The sequence below is a fragment of the Lates calcarifer genome, linkage group LG23 (assembly GCF_001640805.2).
Source record: "Lates calcarifer isolate ASB-BC8 linkage group LG23, TLL_Latcal_v3, whole genome shotgun sequence".
NCBI classification, from domain to species: Eukaryota; Metazoa; Chordata; class Actinopteri; family Centropomidae; genus Lates; species Lates calcarifer.
Window position 1 is genome coordinate 1799028 of NC_066855.1, and position 24372 is coordinate 1823399.

Below are 24372 nucleotides of genomic sequence, written 5' to 3' on the forward strand. Positions count from 1 at the left end.
CCACAGTAAAAGACCTGCTTTTTTCGCCTTTCATACAGTACATCCCTGATTCTGTCTGCTCTGGACAGTGTTCCCTCAAGTTTCTGACAACACACACACACTTCCTACCGCCCACACACTCCCTCTGCTAAATCTGGCTGTGTCCCTCTGCTGTTGCAGCTCAGATTTTGCTCTTATATTCTCACTGATTTTCTTCATTCCTATCTATCTATCTATCTATCTATCTATCTATCTATCTATCTATCTATCTATCTATCTATCTATCTATCTATCCTCCTCCTACCTTGGATCTCTTTTTTGTAATGTTGCTAACAATCTCTCTATCTCTGTCCTTTCTGTCTCCCCATCTCTACATCCCTCTTTCTGTCTGACCATCTCTCTCTCTCTCTCTCTCCCTCTGTTCCTGCAGGATGCCCTCCCAGCAGTAAGCCGGTGAGTCAGGCGTCGATAACGAGGATCATTTTTCTGATCAGGGGTTTTCTGGGTAACTGGAGAGGACGGGTCAGCCCCTGTTGGAGTGCCGGCAGAATGGATGGAGAGAGGATGGAGAGAACAAAACAGAGAGAGAGGGAGGGATGGAGAATCTGATCTGAAGACAGGGTGGTCATGGTGTTTTGGATATGTAATACTGTATCATCACCACTGGAAAAACAGAGATTTGAAACTGTCAGATGCTTTCCAAAACTGGTCCGATTGATGCCTGTCAGTGTAGAGAATAAAGTGATTACTGAATGGGTCTAATGGGCACAGGTCCAGGGGCCAAGGGGCCCCGAAGCCAGAGCTCATGATCATGTTTTCCTGCCCCTTATCATTTAATACTGAGTATCTGATACTGAGTCTGATCTAATATTTATTTTTGATAAAATAAGTCAAATGTAAATAAATAAATAAATGTTTGACAGTGGAATATCTCTGGACCCCGTACGTGGCACTAACATGTCTAAGTTCAGCTGTGAAGGGGCCACATTTGGCCACATTCTTTTAGCGATGTGTATGGGTCTTGGCCTACACTGAGGAACCATGTACTATACTGATGTCCTCTGCGTAACTGGAAGTATGTATTTGCAGTGTCGGTCAGTTATCTTTTTTTTTGTGCGTGTGCTTTTTTCACAGAATTGGGTATATTTACAAACATGATTCTGAACAGACTGTGAGATTAGACAATGTTTTACTTGGTTTTACATGTGGTGGTATGAACTGCATCCCTCTCTGGTTTTGGGACTGTTCCTTCACATGAAACACATGTATTTACAGGGCATGTTTATAATTCAAAATAAAATTCTATCCATATTCCAACACCTTTCATCTATACTTCGCCATCTGGGAACGACATGCCAAACTGCATGAGGAACTTTTCATATTTGCAGAGACTTTTGGTGTTTGCAGATGGAAAGAAAACAAGGAGGATTTTGCAGATTTGCTCGGATATGGAGAACAAATGAGGAGGAGACAGCCAGGAGAGACGGGGAGGACATAAAGGGAGGAGAGCAGCAAAGGCACTACTGAAGGACGGAAGAATGAGTGACAGGGAGGAGCATCTGTGGGATAACATGCAGGTTTGGATTGTGTCTTTCATAGCCACCATTCTCTCAAAGAGGAAGATGTGAATATGGAAACCCAGCTGTGCAGAAAGTGACAGTTTTGAAAACAGAAACTCTCGAATGGCATCCAAGACTCATGAAAAACACTGTTCAAGTTACTTCAATTTGTGTAAAAGCTGCCACCTCATGTATCAGATGCAGCTCTCGGTTACAAGTGTATACAATCATAGAGTGAGATAAGAGTCATCAAGAAGGTATCTCTCCGAGGTTCTCATAATCACACTGTGGAAAGCTTATTAAATGCTGTGTTAGGGCGCTGTTTACAAGAGAAACTTCCTGTCATGATTCACGACAAGTGTGGGGAGTTATGTAAAAATGAAACTGTGAGTCACTACCTGTTGCGATTTGTTGCTGCTTGCCCTTTGGTAAGACACCTGTTTAGCATAATTGCCCTGAACTCACAAAGAATGAGTATTATGATACATTCTGCTGCTGTCACAGAGGTGTAGGCTCATAGGCTCTGACAGACCTGAGTCACTGCCTACAACCGCAAACCTATCCCTCTCTTTCTTTCTCTGGTCATTAATGAGCAGCACAGGCACACACACACACACCACACACACACACACACACACACACACACTCTTCCCCAGCTGTAGCCAAACACAAAATGCATGCACACACATACACAGAGCACACATTAAGCAGCAGCTTCTCTTCAAGTGATTGCCCTCAGAGTGTGATTTGCTGAGCTGTTAGGATGCTGCTTAGCCGGCCTGAGTTAGTGACAGCAGCTGGGATTAGTGTCTGCTGCAGGCCCAGGCACACTGACTGGTTTCATACGCTGCGATTCAGGGCTGAGATACAGCCACACAATGAGAATTTAAAACTAAAGATGCCCATGCTGGTTTTCACACGTCTGACAGCTGCACCCATGCAGAGCGTAAAACCAATCATTTGCTCTGCATCTTTGCTCATTCATCATACAAAGGAACAGGGTTTGAATGTGACAGTCCTCTGAATCTGAAAAATACCAATGTCTCAGTTATGACTGAAATGAAAAACATGTAGTAATTTTAACCTGGTTTCTTTATGAGACTGAATTGAGACTCTTTTTTCATAATCATCTTTAGTAAACGGTGTACTTAGATCAATAAAAGAAACAGATGACAAATGACCTGTAGTTTAATCAGTAAACTGCACCAGAGAATATAAAAAATGCTTAAGAAAGTATTTCTCTTGCAGTTCAAAGTCTATAAAATGTTATACTTTTTACTGTACTGTTCACTTTCAGGTGGAGGTAAGGGGAAACACATAACACATACAAATCTAAATCTACTGAGAAGGGGGAAAGCCACAATGTCTTTCTGTTGCTTTTCTGAAATTGTGTGCTGTGTACATACAATTCATTTTGAACTGACATCACTGATGGTGGAAGGTCTGGTAACAATAAGAAAAGCAGTGTCCTCTATTAAACTAATTTCACCTATAAAGCTACAGAATGGACAGGGCTGCTCTTTGGGAGAAAACTGAATATGAGGAATAAGAGTGATGGCAGTTGGAGAGCAAATCAGCCCAAGATATGAGGGCACAAAATATTTGCTGTGGCAAAAATGAGTTTTTCAAGGCTGGTACTGTTATTTTGATGGTGGTATAAATCAATGTATCAAGCAATACATCAACAGGAACAGAGCCATGTACGAGTAAGTCTTTATTCAGTGATGCAGGCTAATCTGAATGTCTTGAAAAGAACCTGTGTTTATCTCCTGGATAAGAGAATCAATCCTTTGGGTTTCTCCCAGCCTGAAAAGCGTGCTCATTCCAAGTGATCGACATTTCATATTCGATAACAATCATCTCCTCCTCCGTCTGTGCGCCCTCTCCAACCTCGCCGTGGGCGGCTACTCCATTCCAACATGGCTGGCAGGCGGGTGGCTGTGTGTGATCGGGGGAGCCATCTGTTAGCAGGCAGATTAGGTCTGCTTCCTCTGCTCTCCTGTCCAGGTCCAGCTCCGGCCCAGCCAGCTTTGTAATCTGTGTACTGTGTACTAATGGGCTTTCTGAGTCGAGGGCCAGCGTACACCTGCGTCTCTTCTTATTTGCTCCGAGTGGATGGTAACTAGCTCCACGTCAGAGACTCCAGACGGAGATGACTAGACGTCTCTGAAATGGGAATGTGCCTCTGCATAAGTGAGCCATGTGACCCGAAGAGAAAGTACATGCAGGAAAATGAAGACTGATGGAGAGAACAGAGGACAGAGAGCTCACCTGAACTCTGTTTACCTGCTGTTTTATTCGCCCTAGTGAGCTCACCAATTTTCGTCTTCATGAATTTGTATGAAATTACAGGTAGAGAGTGATCTAATTAGGTGTGGGCTGTATTTATCTAACGTGTTAATACAGTTTTGAACGTAAATCATGTATATGCTAATTTCAGTACATTAAATTTAAGTGAAAGTGAAATCATGTTTCACCTTTTCCCAAACTTGATTTATTTATCTTTAGACAGGCCACTTGGGTAAGAGTGACATCTAACAGTTTAGCTACAATGAATTTCATTTCTTACTGTGGCAACATAGGGTTCTCCACTACAAAAAAACTTCACCAAAAATGAAAGTTTGAAGATATAAAGTGTATTTATAGGGTTCAATGGGGGTTATCTGCATTGGAATGGAGCATAATTTAAATCAAATTCTATTACTGCCCCTGACTAACTGTGCATGCCCCATTACTTAGGGTCTAACCACATTTGCGTGTAATACAAGAATTGAACAACAAAAATATGAAAAGAGTGGAAAGCTTTGTAGAACACAATGTTAAATACAATAACACCAGCAACAATGTAGGAACACATAAAATTACAATTGAGTCCATAAGTCCATTTCTCTGATGCATGCTGGGAAACTTTCCCAGGACTTTCAAAGGGTTTTGGTTGACCATATATGGAGGTGTTTCTTTGTTTTCTTGTGTACAGACATATTTGGAACACGTTCTAAGCATGTGTCAATAAACAAGACTGTAAAAAAAGAACGAAAAGAAATTTAAGCTTCTCTGAAAAGATCACTGATTTTTTTGTATCTGTATGTCCCACTTGCACTACATCATTCTCTCAATAGAAAAAACTTTAAAAAGAAACATATTTTCCACCTTTACGCATCTTGACATCCAAAAACAGCACTTACCGCTGCTTAAGCTCAAATCTCTTTGACAAATCACAGCTGTGTTGGGGAGATGGCTGCCTACCTGTCTTCAGGCTATCTGGGAATACTGTACCACAGCACGACTCCAAGTGATCAAAGAACTACATTTAAAGCTTAAAAAACTGCAGCAGCTTAAAACCTTAAACTGAAAATGGATTTGGACTGCAAATACAAGTAGAAACAACGACATATCACTTGGCTGCCAACAGCTGCTGGGGGTGTTCGTGTCATACTGAGATTCGACTAACAAGATCTTTTGTTTTTAGCTGTGAACAGAATGATAGTGAAGAGTAAGGATTACTCTGTGACATTCTTAGCGTTCATCCTCTGGCAAACAGCTTCCTTCTCTGAACCCGTTCTAACCTTGTCGGTCTTTTATTTCTTCTGCTCCGCTCACAAACAAGGAGCCCCGGGATCAAACCCATCCCCTGACTCCTCCAGGCTCTCACCCTTGTCCTCACATCACAAAAAAACAGTGGAAGTCAAGAGGTGACTTAGGCCTTGCTATAAAACCCTGCAGCTCCTCCTAACAGCTTAGAGAAGAACAGAAGCTGGGATGATCTTGCGAGCTGTTTAATTACAGTACTGAGGGTAGGCAAACAATACACCGGAGGAGGAGGAGGGCACGAGCACGCAGAAAGCTGGGAGGTCGATGATGTTGTTGTGTTTTTGTTTGTGTTGTTGTTTAGTGCTTATCTGGGCAGAAGCACAAAACAGTGAATATGAACCAGGAACTCAAACACCAAAGCTAACAAAGCATGGAGAACAGGATGAAACACTGTATTACTGATGCATGGGCGAAAATAATAATGCAAACGCACAAGCATTGCAGATCTGTGTGCACATAAAAGTGTGAGGAAAGATGTGTGTGGTGTGTGTGTGTGTGTGTGTGAGCGCTGCTTCTGTGTGTTCCAGTTTGATAAGGTTTTGGGGAAAGGACACATACTAAACAATCAGGAAACATGCAAGGACTGTGCTGGACTCAGTGTCGTTAAAACAGAGAAGAGTCAGTGTGTTGTGTGTATGTGTGTATGTGTGTGTGTGTGTCCTGTGATAATCACCTATTGAATGCTGCCTCTGGCTTATCAGTCAGAGCTGCCGCGCTCAAATGTGACTTACGAGTCAGTCATCGAGTCAGAGAACCATGTTAATGTTTTATCCTGGTGTATCTGTTGTTCATTTGCAGGCCTGGGGCATCATGTCACCATTGCCCTCCAGCCTCATGCAGCATATCAACATTCTTCAGTCAGTTACCCATGAATTACTGCCTTCCTTTATTTGTTGGTAATCTAAGGTTCAGTGAGGAAAATCCACACCAATAATCTTTCCTCCTCTTTCCCCTGTTTTTTAGATATCACTGCGATTCTGTCGTTCAGGTCTTTCAGATCTACTACCACACAACCCACCACCTCCCCTCAGCGCCATGACATCCAGGATGTCATGAATGAAGCTAATATATATAATTGGGTCATGAGCAGAGTATGGGCCTGGTTTACAGTAGAGGATGATATATTCTGACTTTTAGTCTATAGCATGGCATCATCAGGGTTACTTTCTCTGATGTTGCCATGAGCTGGATAGTCCTCCCCATAAACTGACCTTTAGGACTGAAACCAGTGGAGTTTCTCTTTAACTCCAGCTGTCTTGGCATTAAAGAACTGTTGATAACCAGGGTGGGATAATACATTAAAGCTATTCAGGAGGAAAATAATGAATTGCAAATTCATACTGCAGCTGGCTGGTACAGCCTCAAAGCCAGGCACTTGGCAGGTGAGCAACCATCGTCCTGAGGTCCCTTTCTTTTCCAAAAATATGTTTGGCTTGTCTGCTAAATGTGGCACTTTAACCTGAGGATGAAAAAGTTATTTTCTCTCTCAGTGTGTAACAATGGCACCTTTACTGCTACACACACAAGACTAAAAAACTCTATTTCAGCTTATTAAAGTTGGTATTCTAGGTTTCGTCGCCTTGAGGCCTGAAACTAAAACCTATTAAGGCAGCTCTTCACTTCTATTTGCATATTAGCAGCTGCATCAAGGTTACAAAAGTAGCAAATGCTGACAATATATTCTAAATGTTAAAGTTTGCAGTTATTTAATACTTGGTAGAAGCAATGTTTGCTTTAAAAAAGCAGAAAAAGTAGCAGTTTGGATTCTCAATAATTAAGCAAACCCGGATCTAAATCTTTCTCCTTTAACTCTTCATACACTAGACATACACATTCAAACTCACAGTACAACCTCACCATAGCACCATCTGTTTCCATGCCATGAGCAATGTCCAATAAAAGATTATTTCCTTCCAGAGAGGGGGATCCTCTGTCATCCAGGAAAACATACTGTATTCTAGACACACCAGTGGCCAGCCACTCTCTTTGAATATTAAGACCCACACAGAGCCATGTCACAAGTTGTCATGTCTGCCTTGATGTAGCCAATGACAGGCCTGGTACAAGGTCCCTGCGGGCCAGTACCAGGACATGAGAGTAATGGCCAATCAGGTGGCAGACGGTGGGTGGTGATTTTTGGTTTTGTTGGCAGTCGGTGGATGAAGCCTGCGAAATGTATCTGTCACTTCCACTGGCAGGAATGCCATGTTAGCGCATCAATCAATGCCAGAGCCCAGGACGTGGACACCGTCCCAGGAACAATGTGTTCGTTAATGCAAGTCTGAGGATGTGTGTGTGTGTGTGTGTGTGTGTGGTTGAGCTCCAGCCTTCTGGTCCAATACAGACTTGAGGTAAGAGGTAAAAGACAGAGACAGAGAGTCAGGAGGGAGCAGGGCTGTAGACAGCGAGGCAGAGGGATGTGAGTACTAACAGTTTATACATCTGCTGATCCTGGTTCAGATGACTTACATTTTTGGCAGCAGTGGACAAATATCAACATGAAACTCAACTAAGAGGCTAGAGATGGAAAGTTTACACCACCTTGGACTGACAGTTTGAATGAACCCTTGATGACCTGTAAATGCACACTGATAACGTGTCAGCTGTGGTGTGCAGCACTGTCACGTCTTCATACTCAGCTGTATATCAGCCTTGGCTCTGTTTTCCCCTGCACCTGATATCTGGACCATGTCAATTTATGACTTAGAGAACAACATTCACACTTGATACTGAAATATGGCTAGACCTTCAGTATACATTTCTTGTAGTTATATGTTTCTTCCTCTTATAGAATTTATGTTGTTTAAAATTGACAGCTCCCTATTCAGCGCAGTAAAATGAAGATCCACTCTGGACATGTCTATCTATCCATGCTGACAGTGTGATTGATTGATGTGCTTTTTATTACACAGGGGCTGTATTACATAGACTGGTTGCTCATTGCATCACAGTAATTGCTGTTAATGTGCCAAGTGGCTCTCTGTCAACCTGTAGAGTGTTTACACCTGAGCTCTGAGTACCAGCTAATCACTTAGGACCATTTATGCATATGGTAACTCTTAAATGCTATTCACACTGAATAGGAGTTTAGAATGCTGCTACACTTCTCAACACAAGACATGAAGAAACAATCACACACAAGCCAATGACACCTTTTATAAATCATAGCCACTACAACTCCACATTTTGCAAGCAACACGGTGTGGGTAATGGCAATGGCAATGTCAGTCAGTTGGTCTGTTGGGCCTGCAGGTTGGTTTAGAGTATAATAGCTCAAAAAGTTGCTAATGACTTTGGGGATGCCCCTGACCTCTCATTTAGCACCAACAGCTCAAAATTTCCACTCAACCAACCCCCCAGCTGTAAACGGTGTTAGCGTAGCTGCTGCACTGATACAACCGTGGATCAAACTTTATCGTTGCATCATTGACTGTTTGTCATCTCTTGTTCTGGCACACTTACAGAAGGCAAACTGTGGCTTTGCCCTTTTCCCACCTCGTTTCTTACCAACCCAACAACAGCTTAATAACAGAGCAAGAAAAAACACCCAAGTCAGTCGTATAAATCCAGCCTAACATGTAGGAAATAAAAGTGTGTGCTAAGTGTGCCTCAGAATAGGCAGAGCTCCACAACAAACATCCTCTGCCAGAGTCATGATGAATGCTGCGAGCTTCTCCGTAGGATTTGATTAGGCAGCTGAAGGGATGCCAGGGGGGTAGAAGACAGATAGCAGCCCCACCAAATGCACGGGGACCCTCCCTCCACCACCACCACCACAAACTCTCCCCAGTGACATTTTCCCCACAGGGCCAGAACCAGACCAAATCATCCACACATTAATTCCGCTATTAGTCCTGTGATTAGGATGAGGAATGGTTGGATGCCTAATGAGCGAGTCAGTGTGCATGACTGTGAGCCCTCAGAGTGTGTGTGAGTATGTGGCCTAATGAGCATTGGTGGACCCCTACGAAGGCTTTGATTGACAAGAGCTTGGGATTACAGAAGAGGGTTGGGAGTGTCACCGGTAGAGGGATGGGACAGACGGGAAGGGGGTTGATGTCCCATTCATGCACCTACATGGGGTAAACACCTGCATGCATACACAACACACACACATCCTGGGGATCATTGCTCACTTTGCCTGCAATCTTCTCTGTGCAATTGAGAAGCTAATGACATAATTAGGGTCTGTATTTAACTGTAAGCATTGCAGGGGGTGGAATCAAGGTAAGAATGAACACACAGGGTGGACGGCTGGGTGGGTATAAAAATGCTTATGATTCATTTAATCATTAATGTGTGCACTGGAAATTCAATCTGTGCTGATTAAACTCTAATGGAGACTGATGGGAGAAAAGGAGCGAGCACTATGGAACTTTTTGGGAGTTACGATAATATGTGTGTGTGTGTGAGAAAGAGGGTGGAGGATGACAGATGGAGCAAGCGACTTAGGGATTTGTGTGTTGGTATCGTAATGAACAAGCGTGATAGTCTGTGTGTGTGAGTGTAGCTATGAACTGCAGTCTTTTAATAAAAGGCAGTGAGTTGGAAAATTGCATATAAATCTGACTGGCCGGGGAAAGCCAAAACACAGAGACACAGTGAAGGCAGCATACTAAGAGTGGATCAGCTTGTCCCTGACCTACATTCCTGTACTCAGTACGAATCCAGTCTACCTACATGATCACCAATTACAGCAAGCAGCATGAGAGTAGAATAGAAGTCACCTAAATTAAGATAAGGTAACACTATGCAGCTCATATCTTCTGCTACTAAGCCTGATTAATCATGAGAAGCAAGATATTACTTGTTGGTCACTATGATAAGTTATTAAATGTCAGTTTTTAGATAAGTCTTTTGAATTAATGTGCAGTGACTCCTGTGGTTTTGGCTCTTTTGGGCCAAATGATGAATTAAATACCAATAATGTGACATTTGAGTTCAGAGGTCAGTTTGATGTATATGACCAAAGAGGAAATGAAAGAAAACACACACATACACAAGAACAGTAACAGGCAAATAAACTGAAGCTTCTTAATCTGGGAACAGTGTGTGCAGACAGATAGGTGCTGTGTCATAAAGATGCAAACCCTAAGGACAAATTGGATTTGAGGAACTCACAATACCGTACACGCACAACTGAAACCTCTTACACAAATGTGACTAAGTGTGGCTCCACAGCTTCATTAAAGTTTTAAGGGAGTGCAGCCTTTTGGTCCTCATTAAAAGGGCTATTTGAAAGTTTTCTCTGCCACTGAATGTGGTTTCTTGCTAGGAGTAGGTGGTGGTGATGGTGGTTTGCCAAGAGCTTCAGCCATCATTGCATTTCAGATTCAAAAGGTTATAATACGCCCTCTGAGCAACGCTACTTCCTCAGGGCTGACTGGATGCTACAGTGAGTTGCTATCAGTAAGTGACGAGATGGGCTGACCAGGTTAGCATGCTAACTTCAGGAAAAGAAGACAGATAAACTGAGTGAAGCCTTAATTAAGAACTAAATTTCTCAGACAGTTTGTAACTCTTTTGTCACTGTAGTACTTTTTAATTGAAGGTCCATGTATGAATTTTGTAGGCATCTTATAAGAACGGTTTGATACTTTGGGAAAAACACTTTTCCTGCAGCGAGTGAAATGAGAGTATGGATACCACTGTCCTGGCAGAAAGTAATTATGAAGCTAGAGCCAGCAGTGCGTTAGCTTAACTTAGCATAAAGAGGAAACAGCTGGCTCTAGCTTTATATTTAGCATACAGCCAGCCAGCCATGATAGAAATCTTCTCATCCCACTGTCAGCAAGGAGAGTAAGTCTCCTAATTCCCAAATTTTTGGCTTCTAAAACCTATCCCATGGATTTTAAATGCCTTTGGGCTGATGCTAATTGTCCATTTGACCCATTTGTTTCTAACAGAGACAGAGCAGTGCTAACCCTGTTCTTTATCTGAGAAGCACCTCATTCACCTGCCCAGTACTGAAAGCTGTGGAAATCCCTTAAACATGGAGATCACTTCACATACTTTATTTTTCCTCAGCATTCAAGTCTCACTGGTGAGTCTACATTCAGTTGAGCAAGGCTTGATCAGATTTTAGTTTTATATATCAAACATTTCTATATAATGTAAAGAGTATAAACATCTGGAACATCTAATTTCTGTTAGAATCGCTCACATATCTATGGCCTACTTAAAAGTTGCACACAGCCTGGCTTTAGTTTCAGATCAAAAGAAGACTCTGGAGGAAGCCAAAAGTGTTGCGATACCAGAGGACAATGTGTTCTCAGATCCAGAGTCTGGTTAGAGAGCTGAAGTGTGAGGGGCCAGTAGGTCTGCACTCACTTGGCACTCGGTTGATGGCTCTCAGTGGTCTCAGCACGCGAACCGTCCTCACCGCTGAAAAACTGACATTCTGCAGGTTGAGGGAGTACTCCAACATCCTGCAACATATGGAGAGAGAGAGGGAAAACGTGTAAACATATACATAGTTTCACTGCTATCACAGTGCATACTGCAGAACCTGCTTCATCTCCCAGAATTAGAAACATAAAAAATAATAATGTTATGTCAATATTATGTAGCCAATTATATATTGCATGTATTATATGCCCTCCCATTCTTTCTGGGCAAGTGATAATTAATCCTCTAATGTTCCGAATCACATTTACATTCTTGTCTTTAGAGATGACTGCAATGCATGTGTTCTGGCAAGCAATATGCTTTCATTCCACAACTACTGGACTGCAACTACAAGATCAGAAAGTTAGAAAAACACACACACACACACACACACTGCAGTGCGTGTGTTTGTGCTTGTATGTGGAGCACAGCAAACACGCAATGTTTGTGTGCCTGACAAACACGCGTGTATTCAAATGCACCCTTGCACTATCAACCTTCAAAGGAACAACCGGCATATGTGCACCCCCTTTGAGACATCAAGAGCGGGTGAATCACTCGTCATTGAGAGGTGGATGTGGCATCCACAGCACATAAAAGAGCAGCATCAGATCAGTCTGCCTCGTAACCTTGAGACAGCGCACGCTCTTAACAGCCTCTCCAGCAGCTCTTTAGAGGCTTTCTAAGGCTGTGATGGGAGGTTAGGAGGACAGCGCTTAGAGAGAGCGAGACTGTGGAATGCTTGAAAAAACGTTTTTCTTGTTTCTTGATCAGTGTTTATCGTCATCTCTTCTCACACTCGCTGTCTTTGCTTATGTGTGTGGTGTGTGTGGTGTGTGTGTGTGGAGCAGATGCAGAGCACATGTGCAGCTTGAAGGGGCGTGCAGATGAAGGAATTCCCTCCTCGCATTGACTCCAAGTCTGTCTGTCTGACAAATTTGCAACACATGTTGGACAGTGTATGCGTGTGTAAGTGTGCATGTGTGTGTGTATGTGTGCACACAAGCCTATCGGTCACCTTAAGTGCAAGAAACTCCTTTAATGAATGTACGAATTTGTGTGTTCCCTTTTAACATTTTAGGACGTCCCTTTTACAGTTTGTTACACCAAAGCACCACTAAAACAGGAACACACACACTCTTACATACTCACATAAGTATACACACACATACCCAGAGCTGACAGATGGCCTGCAGGCCAGAGAGAGAAGGTAAATGGGTAAACAGTTAACAGAACAGCACAGAGATGCCCTCCCGTCACCAGCGGAGAGAGCTAACAGTATCATGCAGTCCCTGGGAGCAGGTACATCACATCAGCAGCTGTGTAATGGCTGCCATGGACATTCAGGTCAAAAGGAATCAACTGGCATTTTTATGAAGCAGTGAGAAAATACAGCTACAAGACCACAGAAAACAGCGACAGAGATATCCCATCAAAAACTAATAAACCCAACAAGAATATCTGACCCCTTGACCCTGACCCAGAAATCAAGAATAACATTAACACCAATATTACAAACCATATTATAATGTCTTCTGTGGATCAGCAGGGAAGTGTCTGGAGCCTGATCCATACTAGCAGCTAAAAGTTAGGATATCTCTGCGTCTATTACATCAGCTTAGACACTGTTGTCCCACAGCTTTATCAAGGTGCAATAATAATTCACTGGAGAGCCCCATTAGTGACTTGGTTAATTTTAAGTAATGATGCAGTACAATCAAAGAGAAGTTATGTGACACAGCAGAGAAAAGCCATAACTTGATGATGACTCATGATGATTAATGGTTATCTAAAAGATTCAAAGCTAAAATGATTCAGTGATTGACAGATAAGTCAAGTACAGAAAACCAAGGAAAATAACTGTTATTTCTTGCCTAAGATTACTACAACCTCAACTTTTGAGGTGTGAAAAGAAACATTCCACGTCACTACAGAAAGACTGTAGAAATACTATAAGGAAAAGTTTAGTGTTGGGCTCACTGATGGTTGTTTCTCTGGCTGTAAAAATAACCAGGTCAATCAGATACTGAGTGAGTGAGGACATCATCTTTATGTGCCAGAGCCACAAAAATGACAACAAGTGTGGATGAGAGGTGTTGTAAACCGACAATGACTCTTTAATGCATTTCTTTGTTTTCTTCTTCTGCAGTCCATCATTTCGTCACCTCCATGGACTATTTCTGTATCTGGCCAAACTATAGTCCCCGACCCCCAACACTAACACTACACAATGTGTTTAAGAGCTCTAAAGCTCATATAGAGTCAGGCTAGCTGTTTCCCTCTGTTTCCATTCTTTGTGCTAAGCTAACCTAACTGTTGCTATAGCTCTTAATTTACCATATAAATGTCAGTTCTCTCAAGAACATGAATAAGCGTATTTCTCTAAATATCTAACTACTGTGTCAAGTGCTCCTAGCAACTACTACTGCTAACCACATCGACGATGTTGGCAGGACAAACACAACAGACACTACTGATTAGGCAGGTCAACATGGCAATGGCTGAACACAATGTCATGAATGACATGAAATGAAATGAAAACACCATGATCAAAATGAAAATAAAACGGCATTTGAATCTGAATATACAATCAATTGAGCACAATGTCAGTGTTGAGTAGTAGAGTCCCTATGGGAAATTTATGGCAACATTATCAGGATACCAATGGGAACTCATGTTTGAGTGTCACAGACACGCTATAAATCCCCAGAGCAATACAATACAAATATTAGGGTAATTTTTCATCAGACAGAGTCATATAAACAAACTTAAAAGCAGATGATGAATGATGTCTGTTGAAAAATAGTCCATGCAAAAACACTTGCTGCCCCTGATGAGAGCCAGATGAAGTTTGGTGTGCTCAGTGAAAACTGACCCATCTCCCCTCATCTGGAATGAAGAAACAGCCGAGGAGAAATGGAGTGTATCAAACAAACGATGGAAACGACAGGAAGTCGTGCGCTGTTTTCGTCAGAGTCCGTGCCAGTGTTGATGATGCTGATACAGGGAAGGGCAGCGGGGAGGAGGACGAAGAAATGAGAAGCAGAGGAGAGGACGGGGGAGGCCCAACCTTAGGGGGAGTTTGCGTGAGGAGAATTCCCAAACTAAAGCACACGAAGCAGATCTACACACTGGGACGGTGTCGAGGACAAAAAACAGTTTTACATCTTGTCATACACACTCAGATATGATACTTGTGCACATCTTGATATGGAAAGATCCTTACAAGGACAAAGTAATGGGATTCATATACTGTAAGTCACGCAGTAAAAAGCACCCAAAGACACGCAGCCTGCACAAAACCACACACATAAGCACACACACACTTTTCTGGGCGTGCAGACAGCCTGCTTCCTAGCTCGTCCTCTCTTATCACAGAGGGTAAATGTGTGTGTGTTTGTGCCAAAACAGCCACATGAAGGATGGTATACATACAGCTTTCCAGCTGCACCGCCTCCAAAACAAAGGCAACAGCAGCTTGGAACACCTTGCACACACACACACACACACTAGACATAATGCCACCCAGAAAGACCTATAATAGGAAAACTACGAAAGACAGCTCAGGAATCTAGGACAGTGTCCAATACTTAACCCATCCCGTCCTCATCTAACCTTTATCTGTCTGCCTTTCTGCCTGTAACTATCTGTCTGTCCATCTTAGTCACTCCACCCATCTGTCCTCCAGCTACTGCACTGTTCTAATGTTAAGTAGCTACTGGACCCACATCTAGATGGATAAAAAGGAAAAGATGACTGTTAGATGAACCAAAAAGCTAAATTCCATCAATAGTGAGACAGATAAAAAGGAACCTCACTGGTGTATGTTGTTTCATCATTTCCCTGGCTGGGTTTCTATTTGACTATTTTTATGCAAATCATGATGGATATACTGAGAAAAGCCGAATGGAATTGACAAATTTTGATGGAGTCTCCCTGGTTTTCATGCTCGATTTGAGGCTGGGGAGTTTGTTTTATCAGTGAAGAAATTATGTGATAAATAACGCTGGAAACACATTTGCTGAATAACGGATGAGGTGAGCTGGGCTGCACAGTAAAATGAAAAATGGCTTTGGATATTCTGAGATGCTTTATGTAAAGCTGCATGACAGCAAATAAGTGTAAAACAGGCATTATGCACATCAATTCCTATACCCACTGATCACTCTGTAGATGGCTGATAATGGCTATAAATATTATTTGTCCTAGTACCCAGAGTAAAAAAACAGGAGAGATATGAAGTTAAAGTACATTGAAAGATCCAGGATGTGTTTAGCCTTGAACAGCAAAAAGACTGGAAGGAGGAGGTGGAGAAAAAAAATACATCTTTTCACAACTTACTTTTTTTATGAAATCATTATAACGAACATGATCACATCATCAATAAATGTGTGTAAGGTGAAATCAAATTCTGTGCTCCTCAACTCTACAAAGACAGCTTCTTTTAGTCCATTGTTTTGGTCATTTGGCCTGTTACTCTGCTGCACACTGATGCTAATGTGCAACTTGACAAAGTTAGCAACTGGCAAGTGAGCACCACAGAACATGTAAGAGCTTCCAAGATGCAATGCTATTACTGCCAGTGTCTGCTGTCTGCTAATAAACTATCCCTATCAACTTAGCTAAACTAATGTATGTGTGAATTTTAGCTTGTTGTGGAGATCTGCCCTCAAGTGCTCAAAAACAAACAAAAAACCAATGACATGAGTCAACAGGCTGCTTCACCTGTTTAACCCCACTGACCGTACTACATTAAATAATGACGTTGTTATTAGATTAGTGGATTACACTGCCTCACCACTGTAGCAGCATGTTCCTCCATCATATTCTGTCCTGTCATTCCTCACTTATTATGAAATAACCAGTCATCTGTCCTCTCCTCTGATATTCTTTTGGTCACATATTGTTTGCTTTCTATTCGCCTCCACATCGGTGACAGGCAAGCTGTCACACTGGATGTTCCTCAGCAAATGAATTATGAGTGATGGATAGTGTGTGTGTGTGGGGTGTTATTGACTGTGGCGTGTGTGTGTGTGTGTCTAGATACAGGATGTTTTTGAAGTGGAAATGCTACGTGTGCCACAGAAGCAATTCTTACCAACACTTATGTGACAACCCACTTTAAAACATTAGTTGCTGTTCAGGTCAGTGCATAAACAGCAGCTAATAATGAGAGTGTGATAATATGAAAGTGCATGTAGTATCATTAGGGAGAAGTGGAGAGAGGAACAACCAGAGAACAGACAGATGGAGTGTTTTCATGCTGAATCAGACTGAAACCCTTTCATCAGCAACACTTTCTGTCATCAACCCACTCTGCTGCTTATCTAACCCAAATGTTAACCAACTTATTCTTCACAGTCATGGTTGATTATTGAATATCTCACTTTCTCTCGAAACAATCAGATACTGTGAAGGAATTCTCCTTTTCTTTGCCCCCAAACAGAAATGTCAGAGGTCTTATCTACAAAACTACATTCCTACGTAAGGAGAGGCTTCAAGTACGTTGCCAATGAACACTTCAGAGTTCCCATGAGCAAATGAGAGCCACTACACCCCATTGTTGCATGCACTTCCACTTTCTGCTAAAGGTCTGATGGGCATTCAGCTACAGTTTGATTAAAACAAATGAAAACAAGGCACTACAACAGTAATAACATTATGTGCTTGCTATCATTCCCTCCAGGAACTCATTATTTTGTAACTGTAGCAAACTATGTCTACATAAATGCTTGTAAAATGCGACAGTTGCTTTGACTTTCAAGCGTATGGAATAATCCACTTCAAACACACTGTTCCAGGTCAAGCAAAATCAAACCCCACAAACCAGTTTTCTTGTGAATTTGCTAACGCCTGAGGGATTTTCTCTCAGTCATCTGAAAATTACAAGCATGTTATTTTCTGATTACTGCAGAGCTTTCTATCCCGCTGATACCTTGGCCATTTGCAATCAATCAGAATACAAGAATGTTTTATTTACATCTTGGGGTAAAATGCACTTTAAAGGGAATGCCACATCACAATCATCTTACACTTCAAAGTCTGTAAGTGTTGAGGAGAACTGTTGCATCTTTGCGAAAAGTTGTAAACAATAAATTATCTCAAGTGATGTCAGATGAGTCAGCGTTGACTGGGGCTAAAGCAGAGGAAGCCATACATGAGAATGCTATATGATGTAATGTACATCCTTCAATCAGAATGAGGTTTTCTCTATGGCCTAAATCTGTGTAAATAGTGTTTATTACTGTGTAAAACATTCAAACTGAAAAGCTCACAAAATACACACAGCCATGAAGATTTTCATGATTCCTCTGTGTTACTTCTTAGCTTCTAGAGAACTGGTAAAGCCTGTGATTATAGCACATCTGATAGCTGGTACAAACCAGTCAAGGTCTCTACCTTGATCTCTAAACATGTTAAAGGTTTTGTGTATTCATAAAGCAGAAATTTACAAGGCACTGGTATTATTTTTAAAGTATAGCAATTTAATTATTTCATTTTAACCTATGTCCTTCATAACCAAACAGATAAAAGCATAAAATAACGCAGGTGAGTCCTTTCTCTGGATGAGTCCTGTCTCAGTGCTATTTAGCTCTTTTATGCTCTAAGATTATTTACTTTCAGTGCACAGAGAGGGTTTCTCACCAATGACTAATTTAATTTGGGAACACAGGGTAAATCAACAGAGGCTGCAGAATGCAGCCTCTATTACTACATTGTAATTGTGGTTGATAATAGAGGCATAGTTTTACATACAAATGTATCCTTGGGAAACTTTAAACTTTCTGCTCACACTTCCTCCTCAACCTTTTTCCAGCTTTACCTTTCCTCTTTCTATCTCTCCAGCATCCCTTTCCCTCCCTCACTCACTCCTACACTCCCTTTCCCTGACTGATAATCTATGGCCAATCTGCTGACCTGCTTGTAGTGTGTGTGGGGGGGGTAATCTAACTAAAGGAGGAGAACCCAGGTGGATCAGGACACCCAGGACAAGCAAATACAGCAGGTGCACGGTGCATGCTTACAGAGAGGAGGGGGGGGGGTGGAGTGGGAAGCTGAGATACCTGCTGTTGGAGTCTTGACAGTGAACAGTTTGTTTAATGGCCATCATTGTTCATGGATGCTGTACCCTTGTCTGTGTCCTCTCTCTCTCCTCTGGACTGAAACAATCACAATCTCTCTCTCTCTCTCTCGCTCTCTCTGACTCTGCATTTAAATTAAAGGAATAGTTCATCATTCAAATAAACTCACTTTATTTGCTTTCTGTGGGCACAAATGTAAAGGTGAGAGATGTGTATTGAAGCAGCTGGCTGTTGTCATGTTGCCCGGCCTTTGTTCGCCAAGAAATCATCAGAGAACATACGAATCAGTGTGTTTTATCCACGTTGTACAGAGCCATGCTGTTTCCCTCTGCTTCCTGAGTCTTTGTGTGACGCTTCGTTAGCCATGTACTGACTCAGCATGTTGTACTAAAGTTTGAGTGTAAAGTCAACACTAACTGCAGAGTTATAACTAACTAGTTTGACTAATTGCTAGGTTCTAACTCCGTAATACCAAACTTTTCCACTTTCCAGCTCATGTACAGAAATAAACAACAACATATCAATCACTCAGGCAACAAACAGAAAATTCCTCAACAGAGCTGATAAATGAAAGACAGAATTAGCTTCTTCTGTGTGTGACATACCCGCCAGTACCCGCTCAGCCCATATACTATGAATCAAGAACAAGCCTGGAGTGGAACTGATGGAGGCACCATTCTCCCTGTTACCAGTCAGTGTAACATCAAAATGATTTGAAGTTAAAATAGTTGCATAATGTTGCTTTAAAGCCATTGGGAGAGCAAGACACCATGAGAGCTCTTCTTTGGTACTTTGTCTCACTATTTGTCTCCATAAAAAGCATTCTGAATTAGCTTTCAGCAGTTCCTGTTTACAACATATCCATAGATGTACAAACAGCTGTATGATACCAAAAAAACCAACAACCTTGAACTTGAACTGTGTGACTCTAAAGGATCTTTCATCTCAGATTTCTGTGCAGATTTAAGGTTGTTTCTTCATGATGGACATCAGAGATGCTGATATCCTCAGGAGAGGAAACTATAACACTCAAATTCACCTCACACATTATCTTTGCCTCCCCCTTCAAGTTTCCAGCAGAGGCTTTTGGCTTTCTCTTTTGACTTTGTCCATGTCCATGTCTATTACAGGCCACATCCTGTAATTTTCCGGTGCTTAAAAATAACAACTCACCAGAACGACGAGTTAAATTACCAAGGAGCACAGTGAATATTTCATTCACCACTACCCCTGTAATGTTAATCCTGTCTGAGTGGCACTTAAGTCGACTTTCACCAAAACATTGTTACAGAGCACAACGTTCCCCCAGTGCATCTTGTGGACAATATGGAAGAGAATGTAACTACTTACTAGTGACAGAAATTTAGACTGTTTTATCAGAAAGGATAAAGTAAGACATGCTATCATGTGCAAACTAGCTAACATATAATACAACATGCATTTGTCCATTGCCTGGGTGGGGATGGGGATAGAACACATAAATGTGGACATATATGATGACAATGTCAACAAGTTTCTTCCATTTTACCCTAAAAGATTCTGCCAAAGTCGAGTGATTGCTACAACTCCCAACTCCATGGGAACGCAGCATAAAATCAGAGTTGTGCCAGTATTATTCCATGTAATGGCAACTTAGAGCTCAAAGCTGCGTTATCATGGATGTAATGAAATGTAGTGTCATAGTAATAAATTCTCTGGCTCATCTATTGGTAGTCTCTCAAAGTTCTGTTCCAACCAAGCTACAGCAGGTGTAAACTTACAGATGGCTGGTGCAAAAGTATGCAGCTCGATACTTGTTTCTATCTGCCTCCCTAACAGCATCCTCTCTTCCTGTTTTCTCTTTCACCTTGTCTTTTTTTCTCTCTCAGATTGTTTTCCCCTCTCACACCTTTTGTCTCAGCCACTCGGTCTCTTCCTCCCCCTCCCTCCCTTCATCTTGATGTCTCTCTCACCCTCGCCTTTTCTCCCCCTCCATCCTCACTCTCTCTCTTCCTTCCGCTCTCCCCTAAACTGGGCTGGAGCTGGTCCAAAGTGTCATCAATAAATCATGAAGAGAAGAAAGGAGACGACGCTCAGGGATCAGGTTCTGGGCTTCTCTCTCTCCTCCTTTAGTGTGACTCAATCACAGATCTGCAATCCAAGAGGATGTGTTGAATATTTAAAGCCAGTTAAAAGTTCTTAGCTTGTAATTTAATAATCAATATATCATGATGAAATTAATAGTGATACCTTCATATAATTACCTTGAGTGATCGAGACCATGGTCAGGATGATGCACACAGCATATAGTCTCTGCTTTGTGCCAGACTGTTCTAATGTTTCTCAAAATTTAAGACCTTACTCATAAGTAATTGAAGGGGACAAACACACTGTAGGCTGATTGATTTTTGCCTCTCTCTAATCTCACAGCTTTAGCTTTGTTGGCACAGAAATAAAAACAAATCCTTTGTCTTCCTGTTTGTTGCACACAAGGTGAAGCACAGAGGGTAGTGGCATCTTCTCAAATGTCTCACACTTAAAATAGAATTAACTTATGTCAAACAAAGAGGTGACCTGGTGGTCCATTGTTAGGGTTAGGGTGCCCATTGGTTATAGTTGTGTTATATAAAGCTCAATCAGTGTAGAACTGGCTGGAACCAGCCTCATTTCCACTCCCACATTTCACCATAACCGGATGTGGAGATACTGTTAAACAGTCGGTAAACATCCGCCCTCTCCAACAGCATCTGAGCAGCTGTCATTAAACCTAGCTGTGTCTGTTTATAGCACCCATACTAGTCATTTATTACATGTACCTGTTAACCATCATCAGTGGTGAATAAATCATCGTTCATAGCACTCAGATTAAAACGACTGCTTCATAATTTAGGATTCAATTTAAAGACCAAATGACGGATGGAAATCATGGCTCAAATGGGAAAAAAAATCATATAATTGTAATTTAATCAATCAATTAAATAAATTATTATTTTGACTGATTGCGTACAACTGGTCTGAAGTACGCGTTCGGCGTGTGCGTACATCCTTCTTCTATAAATGCCAGTTTATGTGTGGGAAATGGGGTGTACAAGGTCTTTGTGCATTTGCATCATTTATACAGTACATCTATATCCTGTGGTTCAAAACCATCAAAGAGGTCCCAAGAAAAATGTCAGGTATCACCGTATCATTAAGGACATACAAAAAGTCAGTCCACCACTTTGGTCTAGACTGAAATATCTCAACAAATATTGGTTGAATTGCCATGAAGTTTTGGACAGATATTCATGGTCCCCAGAGGATGAATTCTACTGATTTTCGTAATCCCTGGACTTTTCCTCATGTACCTCATATACAGACAACAACTGCCCCCCTCAGAATGAACTGCAGTAACTTCAGTGATCTCTTTTCTTTTCATTAGCCTTAGTTCTACTTTGTGTTTAGTGCATTTGCATGCCATCAAATGGTAACATGCTAACACACTAAACTATAATTCTGAAGATGGTAAACATACATCTGCCAAACATTAGAATGTTAGCATTTAGCTCTAAGCACCACTGTGCCAGATTAGTATTAGTTCTTGCTTTTCTCTGAATTTTTGCTTTTTTCTAGTGACAGCTGAATAATTTCACCTCTTCAGGCCACAAACAAATGAAATCAAATGAAACAGTCTGTGAATGGTTCATAACTCTTGTGTTGAAACACTACTTTATTTTAATGAAGGTCCTTGAAGCACTGTTCAATTCTATTGTTTATACAGAGGTATGATAGACAGTATAGTATGTACTGAATGAAGGAAATGATTGGATGTTGGTTGATCCTGCATATGATTCTGTATAATGGCAGCAATTACAGCAGCATGGGGTGATTAAAGGTTTTTTACGTCAATATGAGATATTTCACCAAAACAGAGTTTTAGACTCATTGTAGATAAATCAAAGATAACTCACACTATTTCTTCACTGATTTATAACCTACAGTCACCGCAAAGTGTCAGTTATCGAAACTGGCTGATACAACCAAAATGAGTATTTTCATCAGTGGTGTCTGTCCTCAAACCTCAGAACAGATTAAATATTGAGGGAGTCCATGAAGCAATCGACCCGCCTGCCTCAGCTTCTCTTCCTCTCTCTGCCTTTCTCTGTCAATCTATCACCCTTCCTCCTCACTCCCCCTCCTCCTCAGTTATCCTTTCTGTCTCTCTCCAGGAGGAATCCAGCCGCAGAGAGAGTGTAGAGCCAGATCGATGTACGAAGGATAGGATCCCCTGGCTGCTACAGTAAGTGCTAGTAGAGTCTGCTTTTCAGACTCCCTCAGCTATCGACTCGGGCTCCACTGTGCCGATCAATAAATAAATACATAAATAAATAAAAACACTCTCTTAACAAGTCATTCAATCTAGACCTGAGTCTTAAAATGTGTGTTAGTTTACTGACACTTGGGTACAATCATCAATCAATTTGATATGAACAGAACAATCTGTCTTATTTAGCTTCAGTTCAAAATAGTCTTCTTAAATTTGCTAATCTCCGTGCCGAATGGAACTGCACTGGAATTTAAATACAATTTTTGTGACTCTGTAGCAGAGTATTTTCACTTTAAATTTGTGACACGATATATCAAGTCACGTTATATATACATTCCTTGTGTTTGATTCAGAGGCTTCAATCAGGACACTGACCTCCAAGCACAGTTACTTCTGGCTATATTTGCATTCACAGACGCTCATAGTGCCAGATTCATTAAGCTGACTGCACTTAGTTTGCAAGACGAGGTGTTAAGGATATTTTTGGCTTATTACACATTGGATCTTATTGTTTTAGTCTTGGCTTCATTTCTATAAGTTATTATAACATCACAGTACAGAGTTTAGGTTGAGAGAGTTTCGTCTGATAGGTCACAGGCACATTGCTATAAGGAAACAATATGTTTGAGGTCTGGTACAGTTATGACAGCGTCTTGGAAATCATGAGTAATTTGTTCACATCATGCACGAACAGCTGAACAACTTGACAGGTAAAATAAAAATAAAAAAACTAAGAAGTGCTAACACAAGTCATCTGAATCCACCAAGCAGCCTGACTGGTGCTGCTTTTTCACACCTCACACACATGCACTAGAGTGACAGAGTGAGTTAATGACTGAGAGCAAACCAGGAATCAAGAAGTCAGTCACAAATGACAAAGATCAAGTAAATAGGTCATTTCAGATGATGCAACTGCAACATGATTTATGTGTTAAACATTGATTGTGAAATGATAAATGTCATTTTGTCAAGTGGTGTTTCATCCATCACCAGGAAACGTTCTTTTCAAAATGGAAACTCCCATCTACTGATTTTCTCTTCATCATGTGAACACAGCACAATATCACCGTTCACTTGCCAAAAACTCTTTCCCTGCACATTTCTATCTCCTTCTCCACACTCCACCTGTTTCACACAACCATCCCTCCATCATTCCCTCCTGCCTCACTCCTGACAGAGAGGTGATTAGGAGGGAGAGAAGCCGACCTGCTGAAAAAGCAGCTTAGCTGTAATTATCGTCTCGGAAAGAAACAAACAGTTCATCAGAGCCTTCCTCCGCAGACTTAACAACTGTTGCCAGGATGTATCAAATGCTCGACAACCAGCCGTTACCTAGGTTACCATTGTCTCCGTGTGGCTGGGGACTCTCCGAACAGATGAGATTTTTTTTTAATTTGTTCAAAAATGGCAACACCGTATAACATATGAAACATATTAACGTACACAACAACACACATGCTCGCATCACCAAATATGATTTCATTTCTCG

At 41.5% G+C, this 24372-nt stretch overlaps 1 protein-coding gene across 1 annotated transcript in view; it reads right to left on the bottom strand.

The window, feature by feature from the left end:
* Positions 1-24372, bottom strand: part of cacna1g (calcium channel, voltage-dependent, T type, alpha 1G subunit) — a 135024-nt gene that overhangs the window by 94793 nt on the left and 15859 nt on the right. The window contains 1 exon segment of the mRNA XM_051066268.1: positions 11460-11557. Within this exon segment, the coding sequence (XP_050922225.1) occupies positions 11460-11557 (98 nt within the window).